At 39.1% G+C, this 18,738-nt stretch overlaps 1 protein-coding gene across 1 annotated transcript in view; it reads left to right on the plus strand.

The window, feature by feature from the left end:
• The first annotated feature begins 443 nt into the window (after positions 1 to 443).
• STMN2 (stathmin 2) overlaps positions 444 to 18,738 on the plus strand; it is a 55,819-nt gene continuing 37,524 nt past the window's right edge. The window contains exon 1 of the mRNA XM_045398420.2: positions 444 to 541. Coding sequence (XP_045254355.1) covers positions 523 to 541 — 19 coding nt within the window. The 5' untranslated portion in view covers positions 444 to 522. The remainder of the gene's footprint in view (positions 542 to 18,738) is intronic.

The raw sequence follows: 18,738 nt of genomic DNA on the forward strand, positions 1-18,738 counted from the left end.
GTTTAAACAGAATTTTCCAAAAGCCTGCATATATTGAGGACTTCTCAAGCTTCTGAATCCTTTTCCATTGAATTGTGCAGTGGCACATGTATGAGCAAAGTCAAGACTCCTGGCTCCTAGGTAGGCACAGCCCAGTTCTTAGCTCCTAGGAAGCTTCAGGGCTTAAAGCGCCACTCTACTTGGACTGTACTATCAGGCCCCCAAAATGGGGGGAGCCGCCAGGGAAGGACTGATTTCCATTTCAAACTGCATTGTGGTACTTTGTACTCCAGCACCATTGGCCGATCAATATTTAATGCTTGGAGATTCTGACTCTGCGGGAGTCATGTCAGGGGACCTTGGGAGCCAATCTGCTTGAGCTTCTGAGTGATAATTATTCATGGGCTCCTGCCTCTTACTCTTTCTCTAGCACGGTCCCACTCTGCAGACTCAGTGCCTTATTCAGTCTTCTCTCTCGCTCTCTGCGCTGCTGTAGCCGGACCCTTTGCCTTCGCCACTGCTCAGCGTCTGCACATCCCTACAATGGCTAAAACAGCAATGGGTAAGGCACTGCGCCTCGTTCTCCGTCGGCTCTACCTGGAGCCCACCTTTCTTGAGCTCTAGAAGCATTCAGAGATATTTTATAAAGAAAAAGACGTTAATGGTAACACAGGACCAGGAAGGACAGGGCAGTTCTGGGGGAGGTGGGAGGACAGAGAAGAGGTCTATGGAAATCTAAAGCGAAGAATTTCTTTTAAAAGGTAGAAGCAGGTAAGTTGCTCTCCTGTGGGTAGAGAATTTATTCTGTTTCCATATTTAAAAATTAGTACTCAGTCCTGAGGGGAGGAAGCTACCTTAACTGTTTGCTTTAAATGGGCTTAAGGGACGTTTTGGAAAGTGCTTTATAAAGACCTTTTTTTTTTTTTTTTTTTTTTTTTTTTTTTTTTTTTTTTTTCTTCTCTAGTTTAAGAAGAAAATAGGGAAGGGGAGAAGGGAAGGTGGGAGAAAGGAAAAAGAAAATTGCAAAGTCAAAGCGGTCCCATCCCGCTGTTTGAAAGATGGGTGGGGACGGGGGGAGGGGATGGAAAGAACGGGGCACATTTTACGGTATTGTCTGGTCAGAGAAACCGCTAGTCCTGGGGTGCGGTGCAGGGAGGTAAGACGGCAGGGGACAAGGGTGGGGGCAGGACCTCCGCTCCTTTGTTTTAGGGCAAGGGAGGGGAAGGAGAGAGGAAGTCGCGGAGGGCGTGGAGGGCGCGGGTGGGCAGCTGCAGGGGCGGGGAAGCGCGCGGTGGGGAGGGTTGGAGGGACAGCGGCTTCGAAGGCGCTGGGGTGGGGTTTCTTTGTGTGCGGACCAGCGGTCCCGGGGGGAGGCACCTGCAGCGCGGGGCGCACAATGCGGACAGCCCCACCCAGTGCGGAACAGCGCAGCCCCGCCCCCCGCCCGGTGCTGCATCTTCATTCGAAAGGGGGTCGGGTGGGGAGCGCAGCGTGACACCCAGAAGCCCAGCCCTGCGGGGACAGCGGCGCCACGCCCCGCGCTCCGCGCTCCCTACTCCCCGCCGCGGCTTCCAAGAGAGACCTGACCACTGACCCCGCCCTCCCCACTCTGGCCTCATTGTTCTGCTTTTGAGAGAGATGGGAAAAGTGGGTTAACATTTTTCTTTTCGGAAGCACATTACATAGAGTGTTTAGACATAGACACAGATAAAGGGTTCTTTGGAGACCTTTGATCGTTTGCGGGAAAAGCTTCTGGAACCTAGGCATGTGTGTGTATAATAATAGAGATGACATGAAACCGTAATATAAAGCAAAAGAGGTCAAAGTCTTAAGTTGAGCCACGCGAAATTTCCGTTTTGTGGGTCAGACAGTGCCAAATATCGGCAATTTCATAAGCTCAGAGAGACAGACAGTAGAGACACAGGATGACCGGAAAAGATTCCGGATTCAGGGCCTTCATCCGCAATTGGCCTTGTGCCTTGAATGCCCATGGTTCTGGCGCTCAGTGGCCCCGGGGTGGACAGGCAGGGTGGGGCCTGGGGTCCTGTGGCAGCTGGAAGCACGTTTCCCCCGGGACTCGGTTGCAAGATGCGGAGACAGGGAAAGCTGCCGAAAGAGCTCCATCTGCGCGGCTCCGCCCTGCCCCACCCTCCGCACGGAGCTGGGGAGACCTCAGGCTCCGAGACTGGCGGGGAAGAGGAATATGGGAGGGGCAGTTGAGCTGTATGCAGTCCTGGAACCTCTTTTTTCAGTCCCGCAGTCCACAACGGTCCAAGCACCCCCTGATGTGCACAGACCCCCGGCGTGGCTCTCAGCCCCAGTACCGAGCTCGTCCCAGCTGAGCGGGTGGCTCTGCAGAAAAGCTGGCTCGAGCCCCTCCCGGCCACACAAAGGCGCGGCCCCACCCAGCCCCGGTGCGAGACCGCAGAGGTGACCCCTTCCCAGGGATTCAGGGAGGGCTCTCTCTTCTTGCCCACCCACGGTCCGCGGAGCTGGGGGCTTTTTTCCCCCAGCCCGAGCCCACCGCCCACCTCTGTTCTCTATGATTTTCCAGAATGGAGACCCCCCGAGGGGCTTCTGTAAGGAAGACCCTCGCTCCTCCAGCGGGGCGCGGCTCGGCCCTACCCCTCCCAGCTGAGGCCCAGAGCCGCCTACTGCTGGCCGGGTGGGGGCGCACGTGGGGATTGGGTGCGTGGAGCGCAGCCAGCCCTGCAGAGTTCCGCGCCGCGCCCTGCGCTCCCCTCCCCGGAGCTGGGCGCTCGCCCCCGCGGTGCAGCCGGGGAGACTGGTTTCTGCGCAGTGTCCTGAGCTACCCCAGCTTTCCACAATTCGCAGTTCACCCGCACGTCCAGAAAGGTTCTGAGAATGGGTGGTGGGGGCGATCTCGCTTCGCTTTCTGCACCCCTCAGAAAGGTTTCCGCTGCGGGCTAGCGGCTGCAAACTCATCGTCATCATCAGTATTATTATCATTTAAAATCATTATTATTATTTGATGATTCAGTAGCCTTATTTGTTCTCATTTGTTCAAAAGGGACGTGGATTGCTCTTGGTTAAGGATTAACCCTTGTTGCGTTCACTTTGCTTCCTCCAAATTGCCCTCATCCCTTTCCCCCACAAAAAGGAAATTTTGTCTCCAGATGTTCATTTTAAATTATAAAGCAAATATATTTTTGCTTGCTGCCAGCATTATGTATGTTCATGTGGCTAAGATACATGTGCAGGTGCTTGCTAAGAGCAGGGTTTGTGTGCCAACGATTGCTGGAAAATTCTCTGCAGAGAATTGTTTGTGGCTGCAATGGATGAGAATATACATATATAATTGAGATGTTGTGATCTTCAACATAAGGTTATATCTATAAATATATAAATATAGCTTATGCACAAAATTTTAATTTTCCCCGCGAAACTATTCTTCCAACTGCCGATTCTTGATACAGCCTCAATCCTACACAGATACATGGATCGTGAAATGGTAGCCTCCATCCCAATAAAAATCCCACCCCAAATACGACAAACGCAACGATCCTTTCTGGCCATAATTTAACTGCATTTGCAAATCATGAAAAGAACACTACTTCTGCAGTATTAAAATAATAGATTTTGAAATTAATTCCAATTTCAAAGACAATCAATTAATTATCAAGGCGCGTGCTTTTTTCCTGATTCATTAAACAATTACGTATTCAGCATGATTGTAAGAGGTGCATATAATACTCCCCATTATCTTTTCTAATGAAGTGGGCACCTTCTGAATGGATATATAAGTAACTAGAAATGAAAAGCTGAGGATTTGGTCAGGATTTCAGGATAAAGCTGAAAGAAATGGCAGTAGTTTATCAATTAATCTCATGTATTTAGTTTATACCAGGTGAGTAAGCTGAGCCTGCAGTACTCTCTGACCCAGTGTAACACGTCGCAGGTAGCTAGAATGACAGGATAAATTAATAGACCTGGTGGTGTTTGTCTACGCATGTTAACATTCTCTGAAAGTATCTTTTAAAATGATAATTAAGATTGGACAATTTGTGCTATTAAAATCTAGAACTTTAGTCATAATTCACAATGTTTTTACAATAATGTGACTTACAGATTTATAGTAAATTTTTCTATTCTAAAACAGAAATGAGTGTTTTTATTGTTAGAGCTATTACCTCGTTAATATTTTTAGCAAACTTTTATTTGTCGCATTGAAAGCAGTTTTAATTACTTTGGGTTTTTATTTTTCAAATTACTAATGGATAGACTGTGGAATAAGCATTTGATCATTTGGCACAATGTGACTTCCCATCAAATAGCTCATGCTCAGTGATTAAAAAATGCTACAAGAGGCTACATTTTACTCAGATTCAGGAAATATCCTTTCAGAGTGCCACAAGGCTGATTCATATAATAAAGTAGTTTTCTTCCCTATAATTTAAGATCAAGTAGTTACTTAGGTATGTAAATACCTAGCAGTATTTAAATACCTATTTAAAACAGAATTTTAAAGTTAAATATGTACAACTAACAATGAAGTGGAAGATTACACTGTTATCTGTACAACTAACAATGAAGTGGAAGAATCAATTACATATTGAATGGAAGATTTTCTCATTGATAAATTCAGACCATCTTTAGGAAAATTCCGGATTTATCAATCACCATTATTTTTTACTTCAACTGAGTGTGACTGATCATATGCTCAGGCTACCTTGCTAGCTCATTGCTCACAAGAGCCAGAAAAAAGCTGGCCTCCGAGCCCGAGGAAGCTCAAAGCACAAACCTAGGCCTGGGCGTGGCCACCGGGAGCTGCTGATAGCGAACCCCAGCTCACACCAGTTTCTTTTTTGGTCGTGGGAAGAAAAACACATATTATCCTGTTGTCACAAGATCTGTGACCTTATATGAAAAATTCTAGAATTTTTTCATTAAAAAAAGAAAATACTGAATTAGCCAGTGACCTAGATGTTTTCAGAACCTAGACTGGTTCTGTCAGTTGGAAAACCTCGGTGTCTGCATTAACTTTTCACCACACTAGAGGGCAATCATGTTCTCTAAAAAAGTAGATGATTGATGTAAACCTAGTTCCAAATATTAATTGTTTCATAAAATCTTTTCTTTTACCAGGAACATTCAAGTGTTTATTCAATAAGCTGATGCCATGCTTTACCCTAGTGGATGAACAGAGCTTGTGCAATTTTCAAGGAGACAGGATGAAATTAGTGGTCATAATCTGAAAGTAGATACAGGCCCTGGTTAATAATTCCCTGATGGTTTTACTTCTCAGTTTTATTACATTGTTCCTATAATACCATTTATGTTACTTCTGAGATTTTGTAGTGGATAAATAGTAGAAAAATGTCAGTAGTAATAGCAAAATTATTTAGCAGCCGAATATTTTAATGCTTAAAAATAAAGGAATAAATTAAAGAAAATCATTGTTTACTTCTTCATCGATCTGAAATGTGCCCCCTGTTCAGAGCACATCTGAATATCAGAGTCTCCACCTGCAGAGAACATGCAGGTTAGTGAGTAAAACAGGCAGGTATGTGATACCGAGGAGGTGTACCAAAAACTGACTGCTATTATTTTTCCCATCTTCTAAGTCTGTCTTTCTTTTCCGTTTAAAGATACTTTTTAGAATCAAATCCAACGTGATTTCAATTTAATTTTATCAGATTTCAACGATTATTGAGCATCTCCTTGTAGTGGTGTTCTGTTTATTAGAAAGTCGATGTTAATTTTAATGAAGTAAGAAGAAATATAAAGCATAAAGTAATTTGGGGTATCATCAAAAATGGATTTTTTAAATGTATGCATTGATAGAATTATTTTTCTATTACATTTTATGTAACTCTAATCCATCTGTAAAATATTTAATAGTGTCATATTACTGTGTTCCTCAAACTTTGATGTGCGTATGAATTACCTTTGATTTTCATTAAAATGCAAATTCTGATTCAATACATCTGACTTGAGGCAGACATTCTGTCTTCCGAACAAGCTCCCAGATGATGCTGATTCTGACCACCAAACACATCAGTTTTAGGGATATTAACTTGTAATATACAGGTACCCCTCATAGTAAGCTCTGGTATTATGCCTTAACATTTTTAAATCCATGGCAATCTTTACAAAATATTTTACTTCTGAACTCATATACCTAGGGATTTTATTACTCTGGGAATTATGTGTTCTGCACCATCACTCTCTCTTAATTGGATTTTTAAAATTATATTCATATTGCAGGACTCAGCAGAAGACCTTCGAGATAAAGGTAGAAAATAAGAATCTGGTTCTCTGTGTGAGCATGTGAGAGAGAGAGAGAGAGAGAGAGAGAGAAAGAGAGAGAGAGAGAGAGAGAGAGAAAGTCTGCCTAAGAAGAAATGAATGTGAATGCGCCTTGTGGGACAGTTGACAAGAATGATAAATCAATAATGCAAGTTTACTATTATTTATGAATAGCAATACTGAAGAAATTAAAACAAAAGATTGCTGTCTCAATATATCTTATATTTATTATTTACCAAATTATTCTAAGAGTATTTCTTCCTGAATGCTATGTGAGAAAATTCTTCAGAATTTATTATGACTGTATATTTGAAAAGAGTGTGTTTTCTTCTGCTTATCTAAGTCAATAAAGGATCTTCATTATTCAATTCTAACTTTCTAAGAAAGTCAACTTACAGATAAAAAAAGAGGATCTTCAAGGAATAGAATCAAAGACATAGTCAGGTCTCCCATGCAGTGACTGGCTGACCATGCAGCCATCACCACCTTTCTGGAAATGTTATGCTGCAAAAATAATACGATACCTGAAATATCTCAAATTAAAAATATAGCATTTCCCAAATAGGGCACTAAAAACATGATCCCAAATAAAACTAGCTTCAGGGTTTGCAGAATATACTGTTACTCAACACAAAGTTGGACTAAGTCTCCAAGTTAGCCATTCAGTTGTTAACAGTTCATTTCAGGGTCTCTCAGAAGCTGGGAAACTTTCCATGTTTGCAATTTCTTGTACATTGAAGGAAAGGAAGACACACTAAGACAGCATTACAAAAGTAATTCATGTTTTAAATGTTAAATTCTGGCAGTCGGGCATGGCTATCTGTATAACCTCATTTGGAGATGACAAAAATCTAAACTTGAGGACCTCGAGCCAATAAGTCTTCCTATTTCTTTACTCGAAAATTTTCCTGCAATGGTGCTTTCTTTCAACAGTTTTTCTGGTGTATTCATATATTCCAGATTCTCTATGGGAAGTAACTTTTATCGATTGATTTAACCCTTGTATAGCACATATAACATGCAAGGCAGTGTTCTAAGAACTTTCCACATATTAACTGTGTTAACCACCTAACAATCCTAAGAAGTAGGTTCTATTACAGATACGGAAACTGAGGCACAGAAAGTTGAAGTATCTTACTCAAGATCACACAGTTAGTCAGATCCAGAATTTGGGCCCAGGCCATCTGGCTTCGGAATTTATGTTTCACCAAATCCTGCTAGTCTCGTATCTGTTCCATGTTAGAGGTGCTCCCACTGCAGAGGTCACACCTGTGATACCACCATTTTATTTAAACAGACCTGAGATGGTCTTCTCCTTTCTGATCACAGACTCACCTTGAAGAGAAAATACTTCCAAATTGATGATTAGTTTTAACAGCTTATCTGGAGCTTATTCAAATAATTGTCATGATTTAGGCTTTGGGAGAAAGAGCTATGAGGCCGTGTGGGTTGTAATGTATGAGACACGTGGCATTCTGCAGGCTCAGCACAGCATCGATTTCTGGCATGAACACACTCTGATGACCAGTTCCAGAAATAACGTTGACTTAATCCCCTCAGTCCCATCACAGTTAGCACATTTCAGAATGGCTCCTTAACTACTTCCATAGGCCACAAATATTCAGTTTTAACATTTTGTTGAATAAAATAAATTTACACATGCACATTTAATATAACAGATATTATTTCAAGATTTTCTTCATATTATTACCACCGAAGCAGGCAGGCAGCCAGGAGAAAACCGTAGGAAGGTTCTGAATCCCTTGTGAAACATTTTTAATTATCTTTTAATAAAGGAATCAGGCCCTGTCATTTGTCAAGGAGACATTTGCAGTAGTAAAACTTGTGTTTATAATAACCATTTTTATTAGTCATGATTAAAGATAACATTTTGTGTACATTTGTTCTCACAAAACACTTTTATGTGAATGTAAAGGTTAATTAATGCATTTCAGCAATCATTTTGCTAGTCATCTGGAAATATAGCTTCTCTAGGAATTGTACTTAGAGAAGGAGTCACATATTATACTATAAAACGGTAACAAAAATATTTTAAGTTTTTCCTCACTTGTTGTTGACTTCCAGAGTAAAATATTTAATACTCTGGAAAATTGTAGGTTTCAAAATTTATTTATGGCAAGAAATAGATAATTACAGTTCTCATAGAGCACATTTAAAGTAATTTATTTTTATAGAGCAAGAATATTGCCTAGGACTGAATTTTTTTTTACAAAGATTGTAAAACAAGGCCTGCAAGAGTGCCTATTTAGCAGTTATTCTTCTGGAGTAATTATATTTTGGATGTTGGAGTTTGTACATTATCCATTAGGACAAGTACCCAATATAACAATAGATCATCAGGATAATAAATCTGTCTATCTTTTAGTTGTAAGTCTTTATATCAGGATAAAGAGAATTGAGTAAAATTTATCTAAACCTAGTCCCACAAATACTTTTACAAGAGAGCGTGTTAAAGTGTAAATTAAATTTTTATTAGCATTCTACTCTGTCTTTTGGAAGATTTTTTTTTTTCCCTGTGAAATGCAGCCATAAAGTTTAACTTCCATTAACAAAGCTGCTCACGGTAAACCTATTATAATAATAGTTTTCCAGTTTGGGCTTCCTAGTGAGGAGCAACCTAACTCACATGAAACAACCCCAATTTATAATATATTGACTGTTACAAAACTGAGACCAGAAAATCCCATCATGATGGTACTGTTATCATTTCTAGACTCTCAGGGGAAGAACATCAATCATCTCAGACACTGTTAAGATAGACTTATTGCAGCCTCCTTGGTAACTCTGCTTCAGAACATAATTATTTTTATTACTGCAGAGTTATTTTTATTTCCAACAAATGTATCTACTGTTATTATTTCAGTCTTACAGCTTTATCTGAGAATTTCCAATTAGTACCCTTCTCATAATTCAAATACATGAAAAATTACCAAAGTTGTTCTAGTCTTTTGATGACATATTACATGATCCTGCACTTTTGTCACTTTAAAAATTATCTTTTTATTCTACTTCTGATGATTTTTTTCTTACATAGTTTTTAAAAAGGAGCAGGCAAGCATAGAAGACTAAAAAATGTTCGAAAGAAAAATTAAACTGCATGATCTATCTATATGGGACCTTGCCTTTTTTAGAAAACATTCACCTGCTTCATCCTTTTTAATCTTCATATAATCCCTCTGAGATGGGCATAGTACACAAGTTGTCTTATTTAAAGATTGGTGAATTTAAGCTCAAATAATTTATTCAGTGGCAAGCCTCAGAGGCAGACTCGGGATACAGATCTAATGTATATTATATATATATAGTAATATATATGTATTACATATAATAAAGTTGTATATACTATTTACCTATTATAAAATATTTATATGTAATATATAAATATGTTATATATCATGTATGTGCCTATTTCATACATATATACACATTCATACAAAATAAGGTTTAGCACTGCCTCCACTGTCCTGTCATAAAACATGCACAGTGAGAAAAGCCACACACTAGGCATATTTGTCTTCAGTTTAAAGTAATTGATAGTGTCACTAACTAAAGTAAAATGGATTGGAGCACCAACTTTGTTCTGAAGCCTGTGCTAGGTATTACGAGAACAAAAATAAAAATGTTCCTCACTCTTGGTGGATTTAGTCTTTTGCAGAAAAAAAAAAAAGATCCTGTACATGTCAAATGTATAACTATAAATGGAAGTCACCATCTCACAATTTCACCATCTTAACAGTTTTATTATACTGCCCTACAATATTACAAGATAGTACATAATGATACACTAGCAATATCAACTAGGAAGTACTAAGATCCACCAAAAGGCTGAAAAATTTAAATATTTAATGAGTCCATCAACCAATCTGGCCAGATAATTCTTTAATTAAAATGCCTCCCAAATTTTACTGAGAATCAGCAGTGTTTGAGGAGCTAGCTTCCACCCCCAGAGGTTCTCACTGCATGGGTCTGAAGCAGGTCCCATGGATTTGCATTTCTAACAAGCTCTCAGGTGGTGCTGATGAGGCTGATTCCAAACCACACTTGGAGTAAACCTAAAATAGCAGTGACCTGTAAGGTCCCCAGGCAGCAGGCCAGAACAGCATGTGAGTTACCTCCTCTCTGGAACTCTGCAACAAGGCATCAAGAGGTCAGAGCCTAAGTTCCCATCAGCTCTGCCTTTCTCCACCAGTGCTGCTGGTGCTGCATGGAAGCAAGAGCCCAGAAGGGATTCTGAGTTTTAGTCTTTACTCCCGCTGACTCACCTTGGTCAGGTCAATTTTTCTCTCCGTTCCTCTAATTCAGCATCTGTAAAATAGCCATGTGAACTGCCTTGTCCATATCAGAAGGTCTTTTTCAGACTCAAGGAAACAAATGTGAAAGTGATTACTGTCTGTCAAGAATATATACTATATATATATATAAATGCAAGAAGTTGAGTTTTTAAATTGTCATTAGATATAATATAAATACCCATGTGCATGCATTTAGAATGAGTAAAGAGGGAACAAGGAGCACAATCAAAAACTGAGTCATTTGCTTTTTGAAAAATACTTTCTAAGTAATGAAAAGTGAAAGAAAATGTTACTTGAGTCCCTCTGACAACAGCATCAGACATTTTGCAGTTCTTGTGATTAGAACCCACCTGGCCAGCCCTTCTTCCTCCTAAAGAAGAGCCTTCTTCTTCTTAAATGAACGTTGGCTCAGAAGAAGCAATTAACTCATCCATCGTTTTATTATAGTCAGTCCACACCCAACTTTTCCCCAACTCAATCTGCTTTAAGGGAAGGGTGGTAAGTGGTGGCCCAAGATGGCAGTCATCAAGCTTAGAGAATCTCTGGAAGCAGGTGTGCCCCCAGCAAGTAGACACTGAAAATAGGAGAAGGCTGATAAGCCAGAGATAAAACTCAGTACTTACTTTGCTTCTGGTCCATGTCTACCCCTTCCTGGCACAACCTTGACACTCTACCCTCTGGGTCCACCTTCCTGAGATGGTACAAACTCTGCTTAGACAAAGCAGCCCATGTCCAAATATGTTAAAGTTTAGTTTAAAGCTGCGTTCAAAAGTTAAAACAAAAGTGTAAAGCACTGTGCAATTAAAAGTAATCAGCTTGTCTTGGAACTCAAAAGAATGTAAAATCCTATGAAAATTAAAAAGCCGTACCACAAGTTCCCCCCAAAAGTCCTTAGGTCAGTAACTGTTCCTGTTACAGGTAAGAGAGAGCTCTAGTGGATTAGAGGCGTGTGTGGGTATCCAGTGGGCATGGTTTTGAACCATGCTCCACTACTCACTATCTGAGAATTCTTAAGCAAATTTATTAATCATTTCTATATTACAATTTTCTCAGTTATGAATAGGAAAACAACACCTAAATCACATGGTTGTTAAGTAAGCAATTGATTGTTGAGCATTTGGTAATCAAAAATATTAATCCCCTTCCCTGATTCCCTAGGTAAATGATGAAAATACTAAATAAAAATAATAAAAATTTAAAGTAAACATCTCAATTCTTATACTTCATTAATTTCTACATGTATTACAAACCTAGAAATTACTTGGAATTGAGGAAATGATTACTGCTCAATAATTCTCCATGGTAGAGGGAGAGTTGGTATCAATCTATCAGACAGCAGCCAATGTAGTATATCTCCAAGGAAAAATCCATTCTACGCAGTGCCAGAATTTAATAGTTAAGCATTTTATCTTGGTCACAGCACAATAAGTAAGATGGGTATTTAAAATAAAAGTATATTTATCTTGCATATATTTCTTATTTCATGTTTCCCTGTCATATTTTATATGTCACCCTACTTCAAATACCTATATGCCTTCAATAAAACTGAGCCTTCTTGCTTACCCAAGAAGGTTCATCATTCAGTAGAAATAAAAAATGACTTTAGAAATATTAAAATATAAAAGTCTACACTGAGGTCTTTTGAATGCAGGAAAAAGAATTATATCACACACACACACACACACACACACATATACATGCACGCATGCATACACACGCACAGAACCTCTCGTTCTTTCTTAACATCTTATCAATCCATAAGGTTTCACTCCCACCCCATATCACCTGACTGTGCACAATATCTCATTGCCACCTCCCAGTCTCCTCCATGCCTGGCACCCTCCTGGCTCTCCTGCTTCCACTTTAAACACCCTTCCTTCAGCTAGATCTTTTCTTTCAGGGATCCTCCAGTTACTTTCTTATCTGGATCAATTTAGCCTTCCTCTTCTTCACCCATTAGAGGATGAGCACGACAAAGACACTTGAGTCAAATAATACAAACAGAATATACCTTAGAGGAGTGTGGTGACGAAAAGGATATGGATACTTAAGAGTTTAGGACTATTATCTCAACCACACATGAAAGCAACGCCTTTACAATCAATAGTGTTTCAGGTACCAATCAATAATCTGTTACTGCTATTTTTAAAATCTATAAGGTATCAGTAAAATGTAATTACTAGAGCAACAAAGATATCTTGTGGAATAAAATTAGTATTCATCTAGCATCTGAGTACAAAGGTTTAAGGGAGGATAACTACCAATAACAAAGCATTTTAAGCATTTTGTTTTGCCTCCAAAATATCAAATCATGTAAATGTATGGTACATAAACCAGGAATTATATTTATGACATAGCTGCAGACATATTAAGAGAAATATGTGCTTATACTTACTAGTATAGTACAGTTCTTTTTCATATTAGATACTGTTGATGATAATCTGCATATAAAAATCCTCAGTATTTTTTCACATTTATAAGCCATAAAATACAGGTAATAAAATATGTTCTACTCTCTCATAAACATGGAATAGTGACAAAGGAGGAGCTTTATATGAAAGCACCATTACAATTTAAACTCTCACAAGGTCATAATATATTGCACTAAGCAGGAAAGTTCAGCTTTGAAAAAAATGTAGGCATTTCTCTTATTTAAAAAAAAAAAAAATTCTAATGAGGTTCTGGAATGCAGAGCCAAAGCATAAAGGTGGAAATAAAAGAATTGCAAGTCTTAGGAACCAAAGACTTGGTTGATGATGTTTTTCAAAAAAGGTTTTGTGGTAAAACAAATAAGGTAAATGAAATTCAGTATTTAGGATGAAAAGTTTTTCTAACTTCAGAAACAACATTGAAGAAATATTGAACTAAGCGGCTTTGAAGGAATCAGATTCCATTTGTTGAAATTTTTCTGAGAATGAATTTTTTTAAGACAGTGTACACAGTTACAGTGTGTATTCGTTATGGATTGTGGCAAGCTGTATTACAACTTACCCAAGGTAAGAAATAAGGAGGCCGGGCACGGTGACTCATGCCTGTAATCCCAGCACATTGGGAGGCCGAAGCGGGCAGATCACGAGGTCAGGAGATCCAGACCATCTTGGCTAACACGGTGAAACCCCGTCCCTACTAAAAATACAAAAAAATTAGCCGGGCATGTTGGCTGGTGCTTGTAGTCCCAGCTACTCGGGAGGCTGAGGCACGAGAATGGCGTGAATCCGGGAGGCGGAGCTTGCAGTGAGCCGAGATCCAGCCACTGCACTCCAGCTTGGGTGACAGAGCAAGGCTCCGTCTCAAAAACAAAAACAAAAACAAAAACAAAAACAAAAAAAACTGGACTTTGTGTCCAGCTTGCATAGCTGAAAAGAATAAAAACAAAAACCTGTCCACTTAAACTCATTGCAAAAAGATGTCACTCCTACAAATAACAAAGAGCCATGAAATTATTCTATCCAGAAAACTATATGTTTCATCCCTTTGGATAAATTTTAGAAGTGAACTACGAATACATACGGTGAGGATAGCCAGCTAAAAAGTCAAGGAGGATTTCTCAAATTTGCTGCTCAGAAAGATCATGCTCTCCACAAAACAAATAATAGCAGGCTTTCCAAGTCAACCTTGAATCCAGCTTTCCTTGATCTTTCCTTCTTGTGAACTCTCACAAGTTTACTATCTAACAATGAATTTGACTACTAGCCATATACCATCTTGTAGCAATATTTGTTATCATGTCCCTTGTTATTTATCATTCACCTACCCTGTTTGAGCCAGCTACAAGTCACATGTCCCATGCACTTTTTCCTGTTTGATTTTTATAGCACTTTGAGACATGTCTCATTATTCCTGATTGACAGGAAAGAAATACAGAAGCCATGGAAAGTTGAGTGACTTGCTCCTGATCACAAATGTGGGCCAGGGAAGAGCCAAGTTTCAAATCTAATGCTCTTTCCACTGCACTCTAGATTCCTCATTTTGAACTTCTTTTTTTTTTTTGCACTATAGACTTTTTTCCACATTTTGAACTATTTTTTTATTTTTTTGCACTATAGACTTTTTCTTTTCTCTTATACCCAACTATACTAATGACTTCTTTTAGGCTAGAAACTTGTTTCACTTACTTTGTCTTTCTTCGCATTGCTGCATTTTTTACCAACATGTATTGGGTACTTACTGGGTCAAGTACTGTGATTGTGCCAAGTATCTTATAGGAGGATTATCATCCTCATTTTTACAGGTGAGAAAGGAAAGGAGGTAAAGTCACAGCCGACGAAAAATGGTAGCACTAGGATTTGAAACAAATCAGTCTGACCCAAGTTGACCTCGTTAAACACTGTACACATAGTCTTTAAGAGACATAGTGAGAGCTCTAACTGTGTTTGGTGATTTGATTATTATGACAAAGTAAGAGAAGCAGGGAGAATTATAAGAAATAAGGCTCCACAACACTTGGCTATAGCAAAGCCCCTTAAAACTTCAAAAGGTCACCCAAAGAATAAAGAACAGGCAGGGCTCGGTGGCTCATGCCTGTAATCCCAGCACGTGGGAGGCCAAGGTGGGTGGACCACCTGAGTTCAGGAGTTCGAGACCAGCCTGGACAACATGGTGAAACCCAGTCTACTACTAAAAATACAAAAATTAGCTGGGCGTGGCGGTTGCCACCTGTAATCCCAGCTATTTGGGAGACTGAGGCAGGGAGAATCGCTTGAACCCAGGAGGTGGAGGTTGCAGTGAGCCGAGATTACGCCACTGTACTCCAGCCTGGGCGACAAGAGCAAAAAACTCTGTCTCAAAAAAGAAAAAGGATAAAGATCAATTTGGAGAAATTAATGCTTATTAGCAATGTCTTGTACAGCACTTCAGTTTCTCAATACATTATCTAACTCAATCCTTACAACAATACCCTATCCCCATTTTGTGGATAAATATACTCATGTTCAGAAGGTTGAATAAATTATCTAAGATTGAATAGTTCCTGACCTAGAGCTCGAATCTTCAGTTTCTATCATATTCTTGCCCTTACCCTGGGGTAACTAATATTCACTCACTAGTATAGGAGCTCAAATAAGCGAGAGAACATATAAATGAAGACAAAGGAGACATTCACCTGCCTTCTCTTTTCCTTACATAGAGAAGGTTGATTATCTGCTATTGTGAAGTTTGCCTTTTGAAGGATAGAAATGAGAATACTTCCTTAAATTTTGCCTCTACGCCAAGAAATTAGAGTGGTACCACCAAGTAGTTCCATTTTCAAACTATCACTGTAGCTAAAGCTGTGTGGTGAGGGCCAAGGAAGAGAAGAAGTATTCCTGCACTTCAAAATGCACAGAAATACCAGCCAGTAGCATAATATAAAGGAATTTAGTGGACAGAAGAGTTGACGTCAGTCTGGCTCCAGGTAGGCTCTTAACCCCTACCCTACACTTCTTCATGGGGAAGCCAACTGGGCCACTGGAAGATTCAGCAGCTACCATTTGCAGCTAAGGGACAGCCCCTCCCTGCTTAGCAACCAATGAATATGCATTTATGGAACACCAGCTAACTGCAACACACACTCGTCGGTACGAGGGAAAATACAGCAAATGTTAAAGGAGATGCCTTCCCTTGCCCTCAAGAAACTTAAGTATAGTTGCAAGGAAATGATTAGCAGCAAACAAAGCCATAGAGAAGTAAGGGCTAAGGTCTGTGAAACAAGCCTGGAAAATAACCTTGTCCTTGAAAAAAACAAAAAGAAAGAAAGAAAGAAAAGAAACTCCAAACCCCTTGTGATGGAAACCATTAAGTTTGCTTCACTTCTGTTTTTAGGAAAATACAAACCCAGTCTTAATGAACCTCAAGGCCACAACTACTGGAGACATTTAGGAATTGTTACCACATTCTAATCTATATATCCTCTGTCTGGCCCTTCCTGTTATTATTTTGTAAAACTTTTGAAGATCTGAGCAATGTTTAAAACCAAGAATCCCACCTTTTTTTATAAGTAATATTTAGGCTGAATAAACAAGAGAAAATAGGACATAAAGGGGAGCTAACATTGTGCCTTCATTTATAATGTATTCCCAAGTTGTGAGTTTGGTTTATCAGCAATTTATCATGCCAAATTCCAAGTCATATTTATCTATGCAGATCAAACACTTGATTCTATTTTTGCCTTAATTTTTGGGGGGGTATGTTTATGACCAAGTCATATGGTATTTTCTGTGACAGATAAAATGCACAGGTTATTCCAATCTGACTCAGCCAGTCATAGCAACATGTAGTCCTTCTCATGTCTTAAGAATGAGTATCAAGGATTCAAATGGAGTTCCAGATGGTATCCAAAAAGCTTATATTTTATGCATCACTTATTCTGTCTAACAGTAGAAAAAGAATATTTGAAGCCAAAAATAGACCTTGCATGTAGTATGTGGAAGAGTAGAAATTGCCCTGATAGTTTAACAATTTGAAATTTGAGACATTAATTGTTTTATGAAGCATTCGTCACGTCATATATAATATTTTATGCCTATCATATATATACTTATTATGAAATATAAAGAAATTATGCATTCTATCTAACTAAGACTTTGTATCCTTGACCAATATCTTTTCATTCTACCACCTCCACCCTAGCCCCTGGAAACCACCCTTCTACTCTCTGCTTCTACAAGTTCTACTTTTTTACTGAGATCACGCAGTATTTGTCTTTCTGTTCCTGGCTTATTTCACTTGACATAATGTCCTTCAGGCCCATCCGTGTTGTCACAAATGACAGAATTTCCTTCTTAAGGCTGAATAGTATTCCATTGTGTATATGTAGCACATTTTCTTAATTAATTCATCTGTTGATGGACACTCAGATTGATTCCATATCTTGGCTCTTGTGAATAATGATGCAGTGAACATAGGAGTGCAGATAATCTTTTTGACATACTGATTCCACTTTTTTGGGATATATACCCAGTAGTGGGACTGCTGAATCATCTAGTAGTTTTTTTTATTTTTTATTTTTTATTTATTTATTTTTTTTTTTTTTTGAGACAGAGCCTTGCTCTGTCGCCCAGGCTGGAGTGTAGTGGTGCCATCTAGGCTCACTGCAACCTCTGCCTCCTGGGTTCAAGTGATTTTTCCTGCCTCAGCCTCCTGAGTAGTTGGGATTACAGGCACATGCCACCATGCTCAGCTAATTTTTGTATTTTTAGTAGAGACGGAGTTTCACCATGTTCACCAGGCTGGTCTCGAACTCCTGACCTCAGGTGATCCATCCACCTCAGATTCCCAAAGTGCTGCAATTACAGGCGTGAGCCATGGCACCTGGCCTACTAGTTCGGTTTTTAATTTTTTGAGGAACCTGCATACTGCTTTTCATAATGGCTCTAGGAATTTACATTCCACCAGCAGTGCCCAAGGATTCCGTTTCTCCACATTCTGGCTAACCAATCTCCTGTCTTTTTGAGAACAGACGTTTCAACAGGTGTGAGATGATATCTCACTGTGGTTTTGATTTGCATTTCCCTGATGATTAGTGATCTTGTGCCTTTTTTCATATAACTGCTGGACATTAATATGTCTTCCTTTGAGAACTGTGTATTCAGGAGAAAATAACCACTTCTCAAAGGAGTTTTATTTCAAAGTATCCAGGAAAAAAAAATTTAATGGAAAATTTATCCTAGAGTAAGTTGTCTTTTATATTTTGACCCTATTTGTAACATAAATTGGATGACAAAAAACTGGAATGCAAAGGCTTCAGGAGGATTACTTACTTACATTGTATATTGCCTTAGGTTCTTCGCAGAAAATTATACTCATTAAAGTTCAAGGCTATGATGTGATAAAACCTGTTTCAGGAAATGAGTCTACATCGCAAATCTTGAGGAAGTAACATTTGAGTTTCAAAACAAAAAAGCAATTTTCAATGTCATATCTAGGTTAACCCAAAAGATTTATTTCACCCTATTTAGCTGCCTCTGAGATGGATGCTGAAGATAATTACACTGTGGAACAAACAGTACGACGCTTCACACTCACCTCACAGGCTCTCTTATTCCCACGTACTGCCAGAGATACTCCAAAATAAAATCACTGCAACCTTTTGTGTAACATCAGGCAGTTATAAACCTTGACAGTATTATTTTCTATTTATATATAGTATATGTTATATTTTACAAGCATAAAATATAACATATTTTATAAATATAAAATA

This window comes from Macaca fascicularis, chromosome 8, assembly GCF_037993035.2.
Source record: "Macaca fascicularis isolate 582-1 chromosome 8, T2T-MFA8v1.1".
Lineage (NCBI taxonomy): Eukaryota > Metazoa > Chordata > Mammalia > Primates > Cercopithecidae > Macaca > Macaca fascicularis.